The sequence below is a fragment of the Psammomys obesus genome, unplaced genomic scaffold, assembly GCF_907164565.1.
Source record: "Psammomys obesus unplaced genomic scaffold, mPsaObe1.curated_primary_1811, whole genome shotgun sequence".
Lineage (NCBI taxonomy): Eukaryota > Metazoa > Chordata > Mammalia > Rodentia > Muridae > Psammomys > Psammomys obesus.
In genome coordinates this window covers 2,720,279-2,738,163 of record NW_026590699.1, presented here as the reverse complement: position 1 = coordinate 2,738,163, position 17,885 = coordinate 2,720,279, and the positions used below count along the sequence as shown (strand labels likewise).

The following is a 17,885-nucleotide window of genomic DNA, read 5'->3' as shown; positions in this document are numbered from 1 at the left end:
TCTTCTTCTTCTTCTTCTTCTTCTTCTTCTTCTTCTTCTTCTTCTTCCTCTTCCTCTTCCTCCTCCCCTTCCTCCTCTTCTCCTCCTCTTCCTCCTTCTCCTCTTCTTCTCTCCCTCCTTCTCTTGCTCTTCCTCTTCTTCACCTCTTCTTCTCCTCCTCCTTTCTTCCCCCTGTTATTCTTCTTCTGCTCCTATCCCTTTTTTTTGTATTTACTCATTTATTAACAATTAACAAGTTTCAAAATGGAAACTATTCCCTTGCTTGTGCTCCAATAATGCATTTCATTCTGTGTCTCTAATCACCCTACCCAGAACATATTTAAGGTTTACCTAAAAAGTTTATCTAAAAGGCATACTGACATCTAAATCTGGGGTTATCAAAGAATCAAGAAACTTCCTACGTGCACCCTAACTTTTGCATTAGTAAGACTGCTAGTTTCCTGACTTAATTATAGTCATTCATGCTGTCAGCATTAGAGATTTAAAGTCTATTGAAATGGGAGAATAACAAGAAAAAAGTGACTCCGTTAAACTATGGAACTGAAAAATTGGCCATCTTGTGCATGGGGAGAAGTAAGTCCAGTTAATATAGAGAAGTCTCTGACCCACACAGGACACTCTTTGTGAGGTAGAGTGGATGCACTGAGGGGCGCGTTCAGACCCAGGTGAAGGAATACAAGCAGGGAAGGTGGCCACTCTTCCCTCTTCCAATCCTCTTATCGCTTAATGTGAGCTCAGGCGACAGCCTCTTAGATGTGCCCTTGCTTTGTTCATGGACCTAAGTCTAACTCACAAGATCTGGAACTTTAGAAAGGACCCAAGGATGTCAACACAGTGTTCCACTGACACAAATCAGCCTCTTCACCTGGAAAATTGCTCACTTCTCTCTGGAAGGAGCAGAGGCTAAATTCCATGATTTATGTCCCCTTTTCACTGTCTTGAGATTGTCTACCAATGTCTGCCTTTCTTCTCTAGGTCCTAAAAGGTCTGCAATTTCCTAAAATAATTACAGGAGGTGAGGGAGTTACTTGAGAAACATTAGCACTAAGAATATTTCTGATAGAGCTGGCATCTGATCGGAGAGTACCTGACATCACACTGTTTTGTGGTGCGATTCCTGCTCACCCCATACCCTGTCTATAGACAGGAACTGAGATCCTTTCATTGGTATACCAGATCCTTCCTAATCTAAATGTGGTGGCCACATTTGACAACTAAAAATAACTAGGTAAAGAGTAGATGGGGGCTCTGTGAGTTCTATCAACTATTATTATGCATTACACATGACAACCAGAAAAGTCAGCACCATTGCATGCTCTCACACTTGAGGAAGTCAAATGTCGGGGTAAATAATCTTTCCAAGATGCATGACTTAGCAGTTTTGGTCTATTGTTACATAGATGATTTCCAAGTATATACATTCTACTGTGTTATAATCTCTCAATTCATAATAGGACTAAATATTATTTAAATAAAAGTATATTAATATTTCTATGTAAATTGGCACATAGATGAATGCATGATCAACACAAGAGTTAATAAATACATATATACATATACGATAACAAGCTGATAAATAATTGCTACATCATTCATAAATAGGTGGTAGATAATTGAAGAGAGATAAATGCAGATAGACAGAAGGTCATATAGATGGAAGATACACAAATTATAGTAGACAGACAGATGGTGGATAGATGATAGACAGAGAGAAAGATATAAATAGATAGACACAAGGATGAATAAATAGATAGAAGGCAGCTAGCAGATAACAGATGCTAGGTAGGCTGGTGATGGATTACCTAAGAGAAAGAGCCTCAGTTTCAGCCTAGAGAGCATCTTACCTTTAGAGTGTCGCCTTCAAAGAGCTGAAAGGTCCGGGCTCTGAGATGGATCCCCTTGCCGGCTTCCGTTTCTATTTTATAGATACACTCATGGTTATCATCATAATTGGATGGGAAATTTGGAGACAGTAATGTTCCTTCATTTCCTTTGACACTTGCTCCACATTCAGCTAAAATAAATGGAACATTAAAAAAGAGGATTCAAAAGTGGAATTATTGATTAAAATAGATTAAAAAACTCCAATAGAATGACTACCCCACTTCTATCAATGTACAGCTGATTTCTAAGGTTATCCTCAAAAGTTGATTGGTGACATGGTTTTAGTCACAATTCAACACACCTATCTCATTCTTGGGCTTTTCTCCACTACATTAACCACGGAGTTCTTCCTAAACAGACCTTGTACCCTGCCAGATAGAACTTCCCGAATAAAGCCAGCATGCTCTGAGCACCGTGGTAACCTTACCATGCCTTCTTTCAGACTCATCATTTGCCCAGGCCAATTTCTCTGTTTTACTCCTATATCTATGTAATTTTCCTCTGCTTAGGTTTTTTGGCATCAACCAGGGAGTGTTACATGGGAATCTAAAGGCAAACCAAGCCACCGAGTTATCTTGTCACATGGCATGTAGCTTGAATGTCCTCACATGTCATCTGGGGATAGGAGAGCATTAGATGACAGTGACAGATTTTACTCCCTTTTTTTAATGGAAGAAAAGGGTCACTGACTTCCAGCACCAAATTTCTACAAAATAAAATACTTTTAATCAAGTTAAAGCTGACAGTAAGATACTCAACTTTCTATGAAGCCTGAGAAAGCCAATAAAATCACGATATGTTTTCTCATCTCTGGAAGTGAGTAATTTCAGTCAATACCTCTATCAGCTCTAAAATGTTGAAAGGAAAATAATCACTAACAAAAGATGGTACCACACACCACCACCATCATCATCTTGATCATGATCATCATCATCACATCTCTGCATAGGCAGAGTGTCTAGGGAACCCAGGTCTCTGTGACACCAGTCGCCTGAAGCTCAGTTTGAAGTGGTTTCTTTTCCTTGTTTTAATCATGATAGAACAGGATTTCCCTGGCCTCCTCACCCTTCACATCAGCAAGTTTTTAAGACAATTTTGTTTGCTTTGCTTTTTAAGAGAGTTTTTGTTGTTGATGATGATGATTTTTCTCCCCCATGATGAACTTGCCAGTTAGAGATTTTTTTTTTTCTTTTATAGGTAGAGCGAGCATTAACTGTCTCAGGTAGGTACAATCCATCATGCTAAGGCTAGGTGACTTGTTACAGGCAGCTTGTTTTAAAAATAAGTTTATCAATCTGCAAAGATGAACACAACAAGAAAAAACTAAAATATGCCAAAGAGCTTGACAAATATGCCAAAAACCCTGGCGCTCCATCCCAGGGGGAAATCACTACAAAAAACATAGCACATTCATTGATAAAGCAGGTGCTCAGAAAATTGCAAAGTTAACGATGCAAGGGTTGAGAAGACTTTGAACTTTGTTCAAGGAATCCACTGTGACCCTTCATCATCAGAGCAATTAAATGTTTCCCTTTTTAAGTCTTTTAAAATTCTTTCAATAGTTCATTTAATATTTCTCCAAAGTGCTTGAATATCAATCATATCCCCTGATAAAAATCTCTTTCTTCTTTATAGAGAACCTAATGAAACAGTAATGAAAAATTAAATTCTTTTTGAGAGTTTTAGAACTAAATTAATTAAAAATAAAATTAGTTATGATGGAAGGGCATCAGTTGATTCTTCCATTGATTCTTGTATACAGCGGCATCTGTCTACAAATTCAAATGTCTGCCTATTCTAAGAGCTGCTGCAGCGTAGGGCTCCTACAAGGTCAAGCATGAAGATCCACAGGTGTATACTGCTCAGACACAGGTTGGAAGGCTGACACCCAAGCACTAGCCATGTACAGTCTACATGAATTGACAAATATTCACTCAAAGAAAAGTTATTTCATTGGAGGTGCTATTTCATTTGTTTTGCTTATATGAAATATAACTTTGCAATATGCCTGGTTGGTGCTTAAATTGGAGTCAGGCTTAAGCCGCCTTGGAGACTGGTCTTTTGGCATAACACCGAGGCCATGAGAGGTAATACAGATCAATGAGGTTTGGGAATGGAACCACTGGGAGAAGATACATGTGGAACCACTGGGAAAAGATAACTTTGCATATTATGGTGGACCTCTGAGACTGTTGTGAAATGGACAGAAGTCCTCATCACTTTCATTAACATAGACACATGCTTTAGAACAGAACTATGGACTAAAAACAATGCAAAGTAACTCAAAATCCAGGCAGAATCCTTTGCCATGTTATATTTCTCTGAAGTATTTGCAACCATTGAACACTGAGTTTTTGTATTCTTATAAAGAATGCTTTATCCAGGAAGTATGGTTGAATGTGTTTTTATTAAAATATATATCTCAAGTTTATTTTTAAATAAGCCATCTACCCTTTACTGTATAGAGTATATTACCTAGGGATAATCAACCTGCAATCATTGGGATAGATTGTAACTATTAGCCAGAGAAATATCAATTGTATTTTCAAAACTTTAACAAAAGGAAGAGAGGCTATCCATTGATCAAAGACTCTACAATAGAGAAGATGTAATGAAGACTATTCTATCCATCTGAAGAAGAGTTAGATCTTAGAGTTTCAGAGAAGGATCTCTAGGTCCAAGGGGTGCTAAGGAATCCATGCAGAATCCTGGTCCATACCAGCAGCCACAGAAGATCTGAAGGTGAATCTAGTGTGTATGTAGGAGAGAGGGCCTACAGGATGAGCACTGTTTGCTCAGAAGTAAAAGGGGAAAGCAACTTGTCAGGGTGGGGCAAGCCTCCCCCATTGCGATGCAGGGAGACAGGCACAGAGGGGAGGGCAGAACACTGAAGCATGGAGTTCATGCTTCTACCCAAAGCCTTTATTGGTACATACAAAAGCATACTGAGTGAAAGCAATACAAGGCAGGGAGAGTCCTGCATGGCTGTCATTAAGAGAAGGTTCCTTTTGAGTAAAATGGAAAGTGACTTAGCAGGATTTTGTAGAGATGTGAGGATATGAGTTTCCCAAAATAGATGATTTCTTTAAACACCAAGACTTCAGGGGTCAGTGGAGACCTAGGAAACTCGGTTTAGGAATAACAGAATTCCTAGAGGCAAAGCTGATCAGAAGCTACATAGTCGGTAAATTCATTGGCACCAGAAGCCAATGAGTGTTGGCACCTGAGACACAGAGGTGATGCCAGATATGCCTCATGCCTGTTGGATTCTGTGTAGTTTGTTGCCCTTTATCACAGGCATCTGGTAACCTGCTGTGCTGAAAAGAAATGCAGAAAACAGCAGGCAAGGTACAGAAGGCTGAATAGAAAAGAGGCCAATGCAAGGCCTCTGTGGGCTTTCTCCAGGGATGTGGGTGGGTAAGAGCCAATGGCATCTGCTGCTTGGCAATCCACAGGCTATGCAGTTTTCTGATGAGGTTTTGTCTAGGTTGTCCTGCTTGTAAGACAGAGCTGGCAATACCGTGCTTACAGCATAGACTATATATCAGGATAGGTAAAGCTCATGGTGCCCTCTAGACAGAGCTCAGGAAATTATTTTACATTAAAGACAACATTGCAAAATCCTGATTATCAAAAAAAGCAAAACAAAACAAAGCAAAAACAAAACAAACAAAGAAAAACAGAGATGCAATGGAGAATTGGAGTAAAACAGCCTAACAAGCAAATGAATCCCTAGATCAATTGCTTGATTTCATTTTCTTCCAAAACTTAAACTGTAGGCTTAAAAATGTTAAGACATGGAGATTCCATCCCAGAGAACTCTGGGAAATTCTCAGTACATCAATAGAACAATGTCCATATAGTCTTTGAAACTTGAGCCAGGTTTTCAACACAGGAATGGGGGTGGGGCAGGGAGAGAAGGGAAAGAGGAGGGAGGAAAACACTTTTGATGTTGGCTTAACTTTGTATAGACCCTCTATGGCTCATGAGGAGCCAAAGGCCAGCACTGACTTTTAGACTTCATAATACCCCTAAGTCATGCCTAGAAAAGAAGAGACTCAGAAATATAGAGAAAGATGGGAATATTTTGATAATCTTCTGGCATTTTGTTATTCAGTCTCTCCCAGGGATCCCATGCCTGCTTCTGTTTTGTGGAGTTTGGAATGACCTTTTGATCCATCTCTGTGAACCTGGAAGTCTTAGGGAAAGCACGGTCAATCTCTTACATTTGTTCATTGTTAGGCTGTCTGGTTATTAACAGGCCTCTGCTGAGTTGCTGAGTACTGTGGCTGAGTGACAGGTGTCAGACTGTGTCTCAGGAATAATGACCAGGTATTTAAGCATCACAGAAGTCTTGTGCCGAAACCAGGATGGCAATGGTGGCAGTGCTCCTCCAGTTACTCAGACCAGCACAGTGTCCAAAATCAGTACAGTACCACTGCTCTGAACCAGCATGTCCAGAGAACTTCCTCGCAAACAACCCAAACTATGCTACACTTCACAGTAGAATAACTGCCTGCCTTCTCATAGACGACACTGCAAAGCAAGCTCTGAGATCAAACATTGGTGATGTGTCTTTCCTGGACTGTGTAACAAACACACAGTAAAGGCCTCCAAGGGACAACAAAGCCACTCTGACTTGCCATTGTCATCCCAGAGAGTATGGGAGCGTGGATCTCAGGAACAGTAGAACTTGTGTTATTATAGATGTCTTCTAGCATTTTTTTCTTTTCCCCATTTTCTAATTTCACACACACACACACACACACACACACACACTCTTATTTTTCCCTTCACAGAGACACTGGGCACACATTCTGGTCTCCCCTTTCCACTCAGAGAACCTACTAGCTTACAAAGACACAGTTTATAGATGAGAAAAGTCAGGCTCCAAAAGTGAGGTAGCTCCCCACAGCCCAACCTCTTCCAGTTTCGGCCTCTACCCTTCCTGCGCAGCCCTCTCTCTGACCCGCTGCCCATGGATGAATGAAATGAAAGCGTGTGGCCACCTACCCACACACCTTGGCAGAGGTGCACTCCACACTCGGCGTCCCCCACCCAGGCAGGTAAGCTTGGTTGCACCTTCTAAGCGGTATCCCTGGAAGCACGTAAAAGCCAGTGTGTCACCCACACCGAACTGGAACCCAATTCTGCGGCTGAAGGCAGGGACTCCAGGGTCGTCACAGGGCTCCAGGTCATATTCTGGAAACAAACAGACAGGGTGAGGGTGTGGGGCCTGGGAAACAAGCAAAAGTTCTTAGCATAGACTAGGAAAGGGAGCACACAGAAAGACACCTCCCTTTCACCCCACTCTCTCTCCCTTCTCTCCTTTCCCTCTCTTTTTGTTATATGAATTCATGTCCTTTGTCCCATGGATTGTAACAGAGGTCTCAGTAGTTTACACTGTAAACATACATGTGCAATGAGGTAAAACGGGATGCAGCACTTTGAGAGGATGGAATCAATTTTCTTGTATTCACAACGGATAAAACCACCTCTGCACTTTCCTTAAAGGTAATTTTCATGAAGAAGCACAGAGCAGAAGGCAGAGGAGGGACAAGCGTAGTGCTAGCCATCAGTTCACCATGGCCAAGTCACCTGTAGATAGGTCTGTATGCAACGAAGCTATTCTCACTGTATGTGCCTCATTTTATTGACATACAATGGAAAACTCTTTGTCACGTAGAAATTTCTACCTGCCTCTCCAGAAGCAAGTTCTAAACCAAGCAGCAGGGGCTGATACATGGCTGCATGTGGAAAGTATGCCTTCCGAAGACTGGCATCACCGAGCACCATTTGTGTCAGCCTCATGCTTTTGGCTGGGATTACAGTATCTGTGCAATTCAGACAATGTTTGCCATCGGTCTTCCTGTTTATCTGTGGGGAGACTAAGAACTGGTGAGCTGGAAGCACCATGAGGGAGAGCAGATGCCCATGCCTTAGTTTCGTTCTGCTTGCAACATTGGAAATGTTCCATGTTCGGTTCACTCATGTCAGCACCAGGTCAGAGACCAAGGGAATGTCTCTAGAGTCTGGACCCGGGAATTGCTAATAAGGAGCTGTTCCGGTTTCCTTTCTGCTGCTGTGACAAGACACTGACAAAAAAGCAGCTATGGGGAGGAAAAGGCTTATTTGGCTTATACTTCCAGGTCACAGTGCATCGCGGAGGAATGTCCGGACAGGGACTCAAGCAGAAAATGAAGCAGAAACCATGGAGCAATACTGTTTACTATCTTGTTCTCTGGCTTGCTCAGCCCAGCCAGAACCATTTGCCTAAGGATGGTCCCTTAGCGGGATGTGCTCTCCCACATCATTTATCATCCAGGACAGGCCCACAGTCCACTGTGATCTGAGAAACTCCTCAGCTGAGATTCCCCTTTCCCAGGTCACTCTAAGCCCTGCCAAGTTGACAAAAAAAAAAAAAAAAAAAAAAACAACCCTCACCGGAACAGAGACAATGAAAGGTTTACTGAGGGATAATCTTTGCTGACCTGGACTTGTTCCTAAGAAAATGTCGCCTCCACTTTCTGATATCCCTGTCATTAAATTTTAGACTCAATATTGTCAACGAACACACAAAGGACTCCAATCCATCAGTGTTTTCTTCAGTTTACCCTTTCACATCCACCCCTTTGTTCACTGTAGTATCAGAGTATTAGAATTTCACCAAAGTCTCATTGTAGAACACTGAACACACGCCCGTCCTTCATTTCGCTGATCCACCAGTTACCCTCTGAGGTCCATGCTGTCACTGTTGCATGCTCTGCTCTTCCCTTGGGTCAAAATTATGCTCTAGACTTAAAAATACTCCACCTCACCTCACCACTCTGGGAAGGCACTTATTAATTTGACCTTAGTTTACTATATCCCAGGGAGGACAAAAGATGGGAACTATTATCTACTGAATTCCACCAATAATCACTGCAAATCTGTCCCACACAACACATAGACTCTGCAGCAAATACCAACATAACAATGCCATGACCTAGCAGACATTTCCTTCTGAAGTTATTTTCTTTCCATCTGAAAAACAGTGTATACCTTGTGAGAATAATGTCTTTCTGTTCTTTTAGAAACAATTTTAAACTATTTACATATATGCTAATGACATGCATGTTGCTTCTACTACAATTTGTATGAAGCCACCCCACAGCATCAAGATTCTTCGCTTTGGCTGTATTTTATTTTGTAGTTTATTTTTAAATCTTACAATATTTATTTTATTTTTTTATGTATGTTTATGTCACTGTGTGTACACATATGTGTAAGAGTAACCATAGGGGTCAAAGGAGGCCATTGGATTCCTTCTAGTGATCATATTCTGCTTTACATGGACCCTAACTCAGATCCTCTGTAAGAGCGGAGACAGCTTTTAACTACTGTGTCATCTCCCCAGCTCCTTATTTGGTAGTTTAGATGATGCCTTCTCCCTGTGCCTGTTAAAATATAAAGGGTCTGATCTCATCCCATGGGAAATGGGGCATTCATCTCCATTATCCATCTATGTAGCCATTCCTTCTCATGTTAGTTGCTATTTATTTGCTGTTTCTTGATCATCACTTGCACCGTGCATCCCTCCTAAGTTTTCCTTTATAAAACACATGTATTAATTTTATTTTATATGCGTGAATGTTTGGCCTACATGCATATATACTATCAGCAATGCCTGGTGCCTGTGGAAGTCAGAAAAGGTGGGTCTTGATAACTGAATGCCGGTCCCCTGTGTGAGGAAAATGTGACCTTAGCGGCAGAGCCATCTCTCCAGCCCCATTCTTTACAATTCTTACACCAGAAAAGACATTTATTGCTCTTGATATTTTACCTTTCTTTCAACCGAAAGGTTTTAGTTTGGGATAATAACTTCCACAGAGGCAGCTTACCTCCTGATGTGGGGCCACATCTCAGGATAGTTACAAGCAGTCACTCTGGGCTATTTTTTTGAGTGGCTAAAGTGCAGTGGAAGACTGAGTGAGCTCTTTTCCATGCCTAGGACTAACAGATCAACAATGGAAGGAGAAACCATTCCATCCAGTTAGATGGGTGTGGCAGAGTGAAGTCTTAAAATATACACGTTTGTGGGTGCTGTATGTCTTTTAAAAGTCATGTTGGAATTCAGTTATCATTGTGACATTACCATGAGGCTGGAGCTTTGAGAGGTGGTGAGACCTCTCCCACACAAATGCAAAAAGGCTTAGTGTTGCTAGAACTGCCTGGGGCTCCTCACACCAAGAGTGTGCTCAGCTCCTCTTCTTCATCTAGCTGCCTCCCTGCTGCTTTGCCTGCCACCAGGAGCCAACACAGCTCAAAGGGCCTCTTCAGCTATGAAGGCCATGTTCTTACATGTAGACCCACAGAACCAGTAGCCTAAGAAACTGCACTATATAGAAATGGACTTCCCACAGGGCTGCAAGGACCCAGAACCAATGCTTTGCTATGCCATGACCTGTGTGATGGCTAAAAAGAAAGAAACAGTTGGGTTGAGATTTAACTTCTGAAGTTTGTAGCTGCTTTGTTCTGAATGACTGGCTCAAAGTTATATCTTGGATGGGGTGTTGGGCATTACTCTCCTAAAAGGGTTAACTTGAGCATTGTATGGCAAGGATGCAAGGCAGCTGCATCACTCTCCTTCTGTCGTGTGAAGACACAGCTCAGAAGCAATATCTTATTCCAGAACCTAACCCTGGGACCTCCCAGGAACCAGAACTGTGAGAATGGAATCTCCACTCTTCCCCGACGTCTCTGCTGTTCTGTTACCGCAGCACAGATGGACTGAGGCAGAAATACAAAGACTTGACTGTCATCTATGGGCTGGGGGCAAAAGAATTAAGAAACAGATGGGGAAAGATGAATGAAAATCAGATAGAACCCTGGGTAATGTCTGTGGAAGGCAGCCACAGTCCTTCATGCCCTCTCCTCTACAGTATTCGAGTTTACTCATTACAGATCAGGATGTAAGAATATAAACGGTAGAGAAGTTTTCCTAGTTTACCTGACAGATCTTCTAGGGAAACCTTGGAGAAAAGACTCATGCACTAGCTGAGGAAACCGAAGTCTCAGGTAAACTGGCCAATTTCATCATTGTTTTGACTACAGTAAGCTTCCAAGAAAGCATGCATTTGAGCCAGTCCTGGAAGCCTCTCTTCTGCTGAGACATAGCAAGAAAATCAACGTAGTTGAATTAAAATAATTGAAGCTCTTTGGAAATAGAAGAAAATAAAATAAAATAAAAGAACACAAAACACCTGCTAGGAATACTGCTAGACAGGCATTCCATTTTAAATAACAAAGCTTCACACAAAAAGTGTGAATGTCCCTGCCATGTAACAAACAGAGCACAGAGCTGCTGGTAGGAGCTAGCAGGCGCCTTCTATCCACAGGATGTATAACAAATCATCAAGTATTGTAACAATCAGTGAGCACCTCTGATAGCATTTATGGAATTTAGGCTTGAGATCTTACATGCAAAAGAAATCACAAACAATTAAGGCACTTGCATACCATATTATAAGATTGAGTTACTTCCAAACTATGATAGATGACATCGGGGCTTTGGTCAGGACATCAAGTCAGTCAGCACAAGTAAGTGTAATTGTTCACACCCATCAGTGGTGGGGCTCAGTCCTCGTCAATGGGGTGTGTAGAGCATGGAAGAAGCCTGCTTCTCAAGCCCTGTCTAAATGATCAGATTTATCTTGCTCATCTTGATCAGCATTTTTTTCTCATATGTACAAAGACTACCTGTATCTTAGCAACACAAATTATGTAAATCTCACCTATGTAAATAATTTCAAATGTACCAGAAATCCTACACAGCTATTGACATATACTACAGTAAAATTTAAAATAAAATAAAATAGTTTCTTGACCTTGTCAGGATATTGTCACCATGTATAACTTTGATAAAGGAACGTAACTGTCTGTCATCCTGTGTGTATAAGTAATTACCCACTGGAGAGGCAAGAGTCAAGGGCAGCTGCCCCTGAATGCTGGTTTCCGGGAGTGTGGTTTGCTCAGCGCTGCTACAAGTGAGGAGAAGTGAATCAGGAAACCTTTTCAGGAAACAGAGTTTTATTTATCAATTTCCAAGGAAGAGAATTTACATATAGTACAAGACTGAATGGCACCCCAGTTGCCAGGCAGCCATGCTAGAAGCCTCGATATATTGTGGATCAAAAATTTGCTGAGGAGAGAGAGGGAGCAGAGAGAGAGTCAGAGACAGAGAGGGAGACAGAGACAGAGAAACAGAGACACAGGAGAAGGAGGAAGGGAAAGTGGAAGGAAGATGAGAGAGAGCATATTATAGCCAAAGTCAGAAACAACAATGAGCCAACGTACCTGCAAACGTGATGTTGAAGCCTTCGTAGGAGATGGAGAAGTCAGAGACGAACCTGAGTTGGGCAGTGAAGTTTCCGAACAAGCCAGCCTTAATGGTGTGAGGCAAAACCGAACCAGTGAGCCTGGCCACAGGCTCCGAGAAACTCCCATCCTCCGTGATCAGCAAATAATCGTGGGAACTTTCGAGGTGAAAGGTGTGGAAATTCATCTGCACTCCTGAGAGATGAGGGCGGGACAGTCGATTTAACTGCAGCCGGAAAGAATCTCTTCTGGGCATAATTACAGACATCAAAGCTTTGGATCAAAATATCTCAAATTGTTAAATATTAAAATTAACTTGTATGACTCTAGCTTTGAACTTTCAGAGAAAAATTAGATAGTAGCTGTTCTAAATTCAAGAAGAGGAGTTAAACAAAAACAAATGTTCAAATAGTTAAGGGATCAGTTGCGGATAGGCGCTGCCATGGGTTTTGGTGTAGTTATGGATGTGGATGTCCCCAGGGCCTGGTGCTCAACCCAGAGAGAGACAAAACACTTAAAGTCTCTCCATTTTCAGAAATATTAGTTTGGAGACATCATATGAAAACATATACTTTACAGGGCAAGTTCTCTTGAAATTATACTTTTGCGAGCTTCATGCTATCTTCGTAGAAACCAGATTCAAGCACTATCTCTGAATTTCTCTGCTGATTTTTATTTTAGATTTACATTTTTCTAACTAAAACATCTCAGTTGCTCATAATCTGTTTATTCTTATTTTACCTCAGTGCCACATTCTTCCTTCTTTCTTTCCTAGCAGCTTACTGTTTCCTTTAATGAGTGTATCCACGGCTCTCGATGTATAGATGTGTTCATGTGACTGCATGTGCACTCAGGGGCCACAGGCATCTGACTTCCCTGGATTTGGAGTTGTAGGTTGTTGTGAGCTGACTAGTGTGTGTGCTTGGATTTGAACTCAAGTCCTCTGCAAGAGGAGCATGTGCTCTTAGCTGCTGAGACACCTCTCCATGTATTTTTTTTAATATGTGCTCATGGAAAAGTATATGGAAGCTCATGGAAAAGGCACTGTTCCATGTAGTTCACTGTAAAGCTAGGTCAATAAAAAAGCAAGCAGAGGTCAGATATATGTTGAAAGGCAGTCTATTAACTAAACTTTTTCAAAGGTTCTTTAAAAGTGACATAGGTATTTTTAAGAACATATCCAGGGTACCTTGCTAAACCCAGCATTTATAATCTCTATTTCCTACAAAAAATACCAATTTGCTTCTCTTTGCATTTACCATTTGTATAAGGGTGGAGAAATCCATGGCATTTAAACATCATTAGGTTATGTAAAGAGCTGGGATTTATCAGAAGGACAAGAAAACTTAGAACAGAAGCACAGATGCTTCTTAGATATATTATAGAAGTTTAAATAATCCACTCTTCTTATACTGAATCAATATTCACATTTTATTCAATTGAAGCTCATTTTCCTTATCATTACATCTAATTTCCAAGTTTATATTTATACATATACAGCCAGGTTACTGAACGAACAACAACAACAAAAATGACTTCTGCCTAACTCTCCAATGATACTAAGATCATGTTTAATTTTAGTCTTATCAAAAGGTAAAAGTTAAGGGTGTCAAACCCATGGAAATTCATTCATCTACCTGGTATTTCTTTACTGTTTCTTCGAGCCCATTGTGCATTACTCTTTGTACCAAAACCTGCCCTTTGTCTTACCCTTGCCATGAGAGACTTCGATGGTCCACGTACAGTTCAGAGAGTTTGGATAAAAGTCCGGAAATCCTGGAGAAAGGACAGTCCCACTCTTTCCATGGATGTAGCCTCCACAAAGTGCTGAAATAACAGAAAACATGAGCAGTCCACTGTGATTGCTGGGTTGGAGTGTTTCTAGATGGACAGTGTATTTGTGTAAGTACTAACAGGATGGAATCGAAAACCCAGACATTGTTTTGCTTGCAGTTATGAGATGCCCATTAATAAGCAGGTGTCTCTATCACAGCATAGCTATAAAACCTGAGAATAGAACAAGGCAGACAATGCCAAACTGTGTCAGTTCATCAGGAAAACTGAGGACACATTAAGCTGTGATTCCTACCCCCCAGGGTGAGATTTCCTAGCTGTCCTTTAGTGAATTAAATATCTTTGTAGCACAATATGCTAACTTCAAACTAACTCATAGATTTAAGAACCATGAATTTATTTTTAATACTTTGAACCAGAATATAACAGTACACAGTACAATCTGGAAACTTTTAGGATTTTTAACAGACGTGAAAAAAAAAATTGCAGACATGAAGTCACAGCAGCTGTGATTGCATGTACATGACCAGCACAAGAACAAGCCAGCATGAATTCTAACGAGGATGAGGAGGGGCTTATGAAGTCCCACCCCTAGATGGGAAGCTATCAGTAGTTGACAATAACTGTGGAATGACAGTCAATTTCCCTGAGGGATGCAGCCTCTGAGAGGCCACCCATGCTCCAACAAATGGCCCCATAACCATGCATGTATAGGCGGCATTAAGTGGACTCAGTGGCGAAGAATCTGATACAGTATGTGTGGGATGGCTCCTTTTGTCAACTTGATATACTCTAGAATCAAGTGGGAAGATAGTCTCAGCGGGGACCATTTAGATCGGGTTAATGCATGAGCATGTCTGGGGAATTTATCTTGATTTGGTTAGTTGAGGAAGAAGGACCCATCGTGGATATGTTTGGCATTATTTTATGAGCCAAGCTCTGAACTGAAGAGAAGAGGCAGTTGCTGAGTAGTACGCGTACATACATTCTACTTTTTCTACTCTCAGCTGTGGACTTCACTACCTGCTTCAAGTTCCTGGCATTGTAGCTTCCCTGCTGCGATCAACTGTCACTTGGAACTATAAGCTGAAATCAACCCCCTTTCTCTCATCATTTGCTTCCTGTCAAGACATTTATCTATCACAGCAAGCAGAAGTAAATCCAGGTCACAGCGCTAGGAATATAAACTAGCTTAGCTCACATGGAAAACAACATGAAGATGCGCTGTTGTAGAAGCTGAATAACATTGGCATGGTCCTGCCATTGGGGTTGGGAAGGAAATAGGTGCATCAATCCCCCATATTGACTGTAGAAATCCTCGTGACAGCCAGCATACAAAAGCAACCAAGGTATTCACAGACAGATAGAAAACAAAGACAAGATGTTATATACACAGGTTGGGAGGTCACTGGGCCCAAAGAGAATAGGATGCTGCAACAAGGGTGATCCTAGTGAGGAGGGGCGTAATGCTGGCAGTGAACCAAACCGAGAGACAGCGCCTGCAGTTTATCACAAGAGGAGACTTTGGGAACTGTCACCCAATGGTAGCGTTCAAACAACAGCCCCTCCACCTGCTGGCTCAGTGACCTCTGTGAAGCTCCTGGCCTTTAGTCCTTTATATTGCCTTATTTTGGAAATGGACAAATTTCGTCTTAGTGTTAGCTGTTTGTAATTACTAAATTGTAAATGGGACTTCTTGGTCTCCCTTACTGCATGAAATTTTTTTTCATAAAAATTTTTTCTTTAATCTTTCTTTGTCTGTTTCTGTCTGTCTCTCTCCTGTGTGTGTGTGTGTGTGTGTGTGTGTGTGTGTGTGCGCGCGCTGCCTACTGATTTTGTTTCTATAGAGCCCTGGATAATACATATTCTCACTACGTTATAACATTATGACACAGAGCAGATCATACTTTTCTGTGCTCCCTACTGTGTCTGAAAATGTAACAGTTCCTGCTCTGTGTGCTGGAAAGAGATGAGCTGACGGGAAAGGACTACCTGCACTGTGTAGCAAAACTAACACTGGGTCAGCATGGCTCTCTAGGATGTTCTTGGAGAGACCTTTGTGGTATCTGGGAGAAGCTCATAATCTGAGCTTGTACCTACTCTTCCTTCATCACACTAGATAGATCATCTAGTTTAAACCATCTACTGTGAACCCAAATGAACCATCATTCCCTAACTTATACCTGAACCGCATCTTCCCAGTGTGATAATTACAAATTGTTTTATGAACAACACTTTCACAATTAATATCTTCATTATTATTGGATAATGAATGAAAGACACACTTTAATTCCTATGCTCTCTGGTTAACACATCGCAGCACATAAACTTAGAAAGAATAGCCACATGAAAACCAATTCAACATAAACTTTTTAAGGTCATTTCTGCAATATTTCAATGCTTTCACATTAGGTTTTCGCATCATAATGTTGCACTGGCTCTATATTTCACTATGAAAGATAGAGCACTAAACATAAACTTTGAAGTCAACTTAGTCAACACAGAATTGCTCAGAACCTGCTGGTAGACACCGTCCTTGGCGCAGGGAGATAGCGATAAAGAAAGAAGACAAAAACATGACTCTCGTGGAGTTCATGGAACAGTGAAGACCATAACTGTGCAAACCCTGATGACAGATTCTGGAAGAAGAGAGATGACTGTGAATGGATCCATTCAAAGAAAAAGGAGAGCAGAGTCCAAGACTTATGTGGAGCTGGAGGCACTGACATGGGTTGTCAGAGGCAGGTAGGAAAAAGTGCTGCAAAGAGCCTGAGCAGTGAGTCCTCAAGTGATACCTGCATGAGAGCATGGGTGGCTAGAATGTAGAAAGGAAAAGGAGCCCACAACTCCTCAACTAGCATAGGCTTATTTGCAAAGGAGGCCTGGATGGCAGTAAGGGAAGGTGAGAGAAAGATCCCCGTAGTTGCTCACAGGGACCCGCCAAGCTTCATAGGCCATCCTAGGAGAATGGCTTTTCTCAGAGGCAGAGGAAGGGATACATTGGGTCCCTGCCTGTGGATCACACAGGCTACTTTTTGTTTAACCAGGTCACAGGGCTGCTCTATAAGGCACATGGAGAGAAGCGGGCAGATGGGCAGATGTTATGGGCAGCTGCAGACAGAGGCAGACATAAACCAATTGTAGAGCTATTATAACTTTCTGCTATCTGGACTGCCACAGCAGTGGAAACAAACTTGAGGCCTGAGCATGACATGGGAGAAGGATGGAGATGTGCAAGCAGAATTTTGTAGGGGAAAAGAGGGATTCAGCTTTGGAACCCTAGAACTTGATGTGAAGTGATGGAGTTAGAATGGTGTGGAACACTGACTAGAAAACAGAACAGGACAGTGATGGTTAACTAGTATTGTGGATGTGAACAAACAGTGGAAAATGGCACCCAGGTATTCAGCGGAGTGGAGATGAAAGATTCTAGAGAGGACCCTGAAGCGGCATGACCAGGACAAAGAGGAGGAAATAGAGGACTAAGGTTTGGATGGTAGAAGACGTATACAGTTCATTTTAATCTATTTTCGGGAAGGCATAAATCACCACAATAAATTCTCAACTTTTATGTAGGCTTAACTGTAAGAACTTAGAGTATTTTACGTTATTTTATGTTATACCGAGCCTGCGCAAGCTTCTGAGCTCATAAAAAAAAAAAAAGTACTTCATATCCAACTATATTGAACCCTTGGAAAATCTATAATTCTTTGTATCTGTGCATTGTGTGCAGGCTAACAGGCGTGTGCAAATATGTGCATGTGTGGAAGACTGAGGTGATCCTTCAGGACCATTGCTTAGGAAATGTTCTTGCTTTTGAGGCCCACACTGGGCCTAGAGCATACTGGTTA

The 17,885-nt window shown here is 41.5% G+C and overlaps 1 protein-coding gene across 1 annotated transcript in view; it reads right to left on the bottom strand.

The window, feature by feature from the left end:
• Csmd1 (CUB and Sushi multiple domains 1) overlaps nucleotides 1–17,885 on the bottom strand; it is a 1,555,059-nt gene that overhangs the window by 289,276 nt on the left and 1,247,898 nt on the right. The window contains exons 19-22 of the mRNA XM_055608400.1: nucleotides 13,951–14,067; nucleotides 12,220–12,435; nucleotides 6,898–7,086; nucleotides 1,845–2,014 (exon numbers count right to left, since the gene is read on the bottom strand). Of these exons, the coding sequence (XP_055464375.1) occupies nucleotides 1,845–2,014; nucleotides 6,898–7,086; nucleotides 12,220–12,435; nucleotides 13,951–14,067 (692 nt within the window). The remainder of the gene's footprint in view (nucleotides 1–1,844; nucleotides 2,015–6,897; nucleotides 7,087–12,219; nucleotides 12,436–13,950; nucleotides 14,068–17,885) is intronic.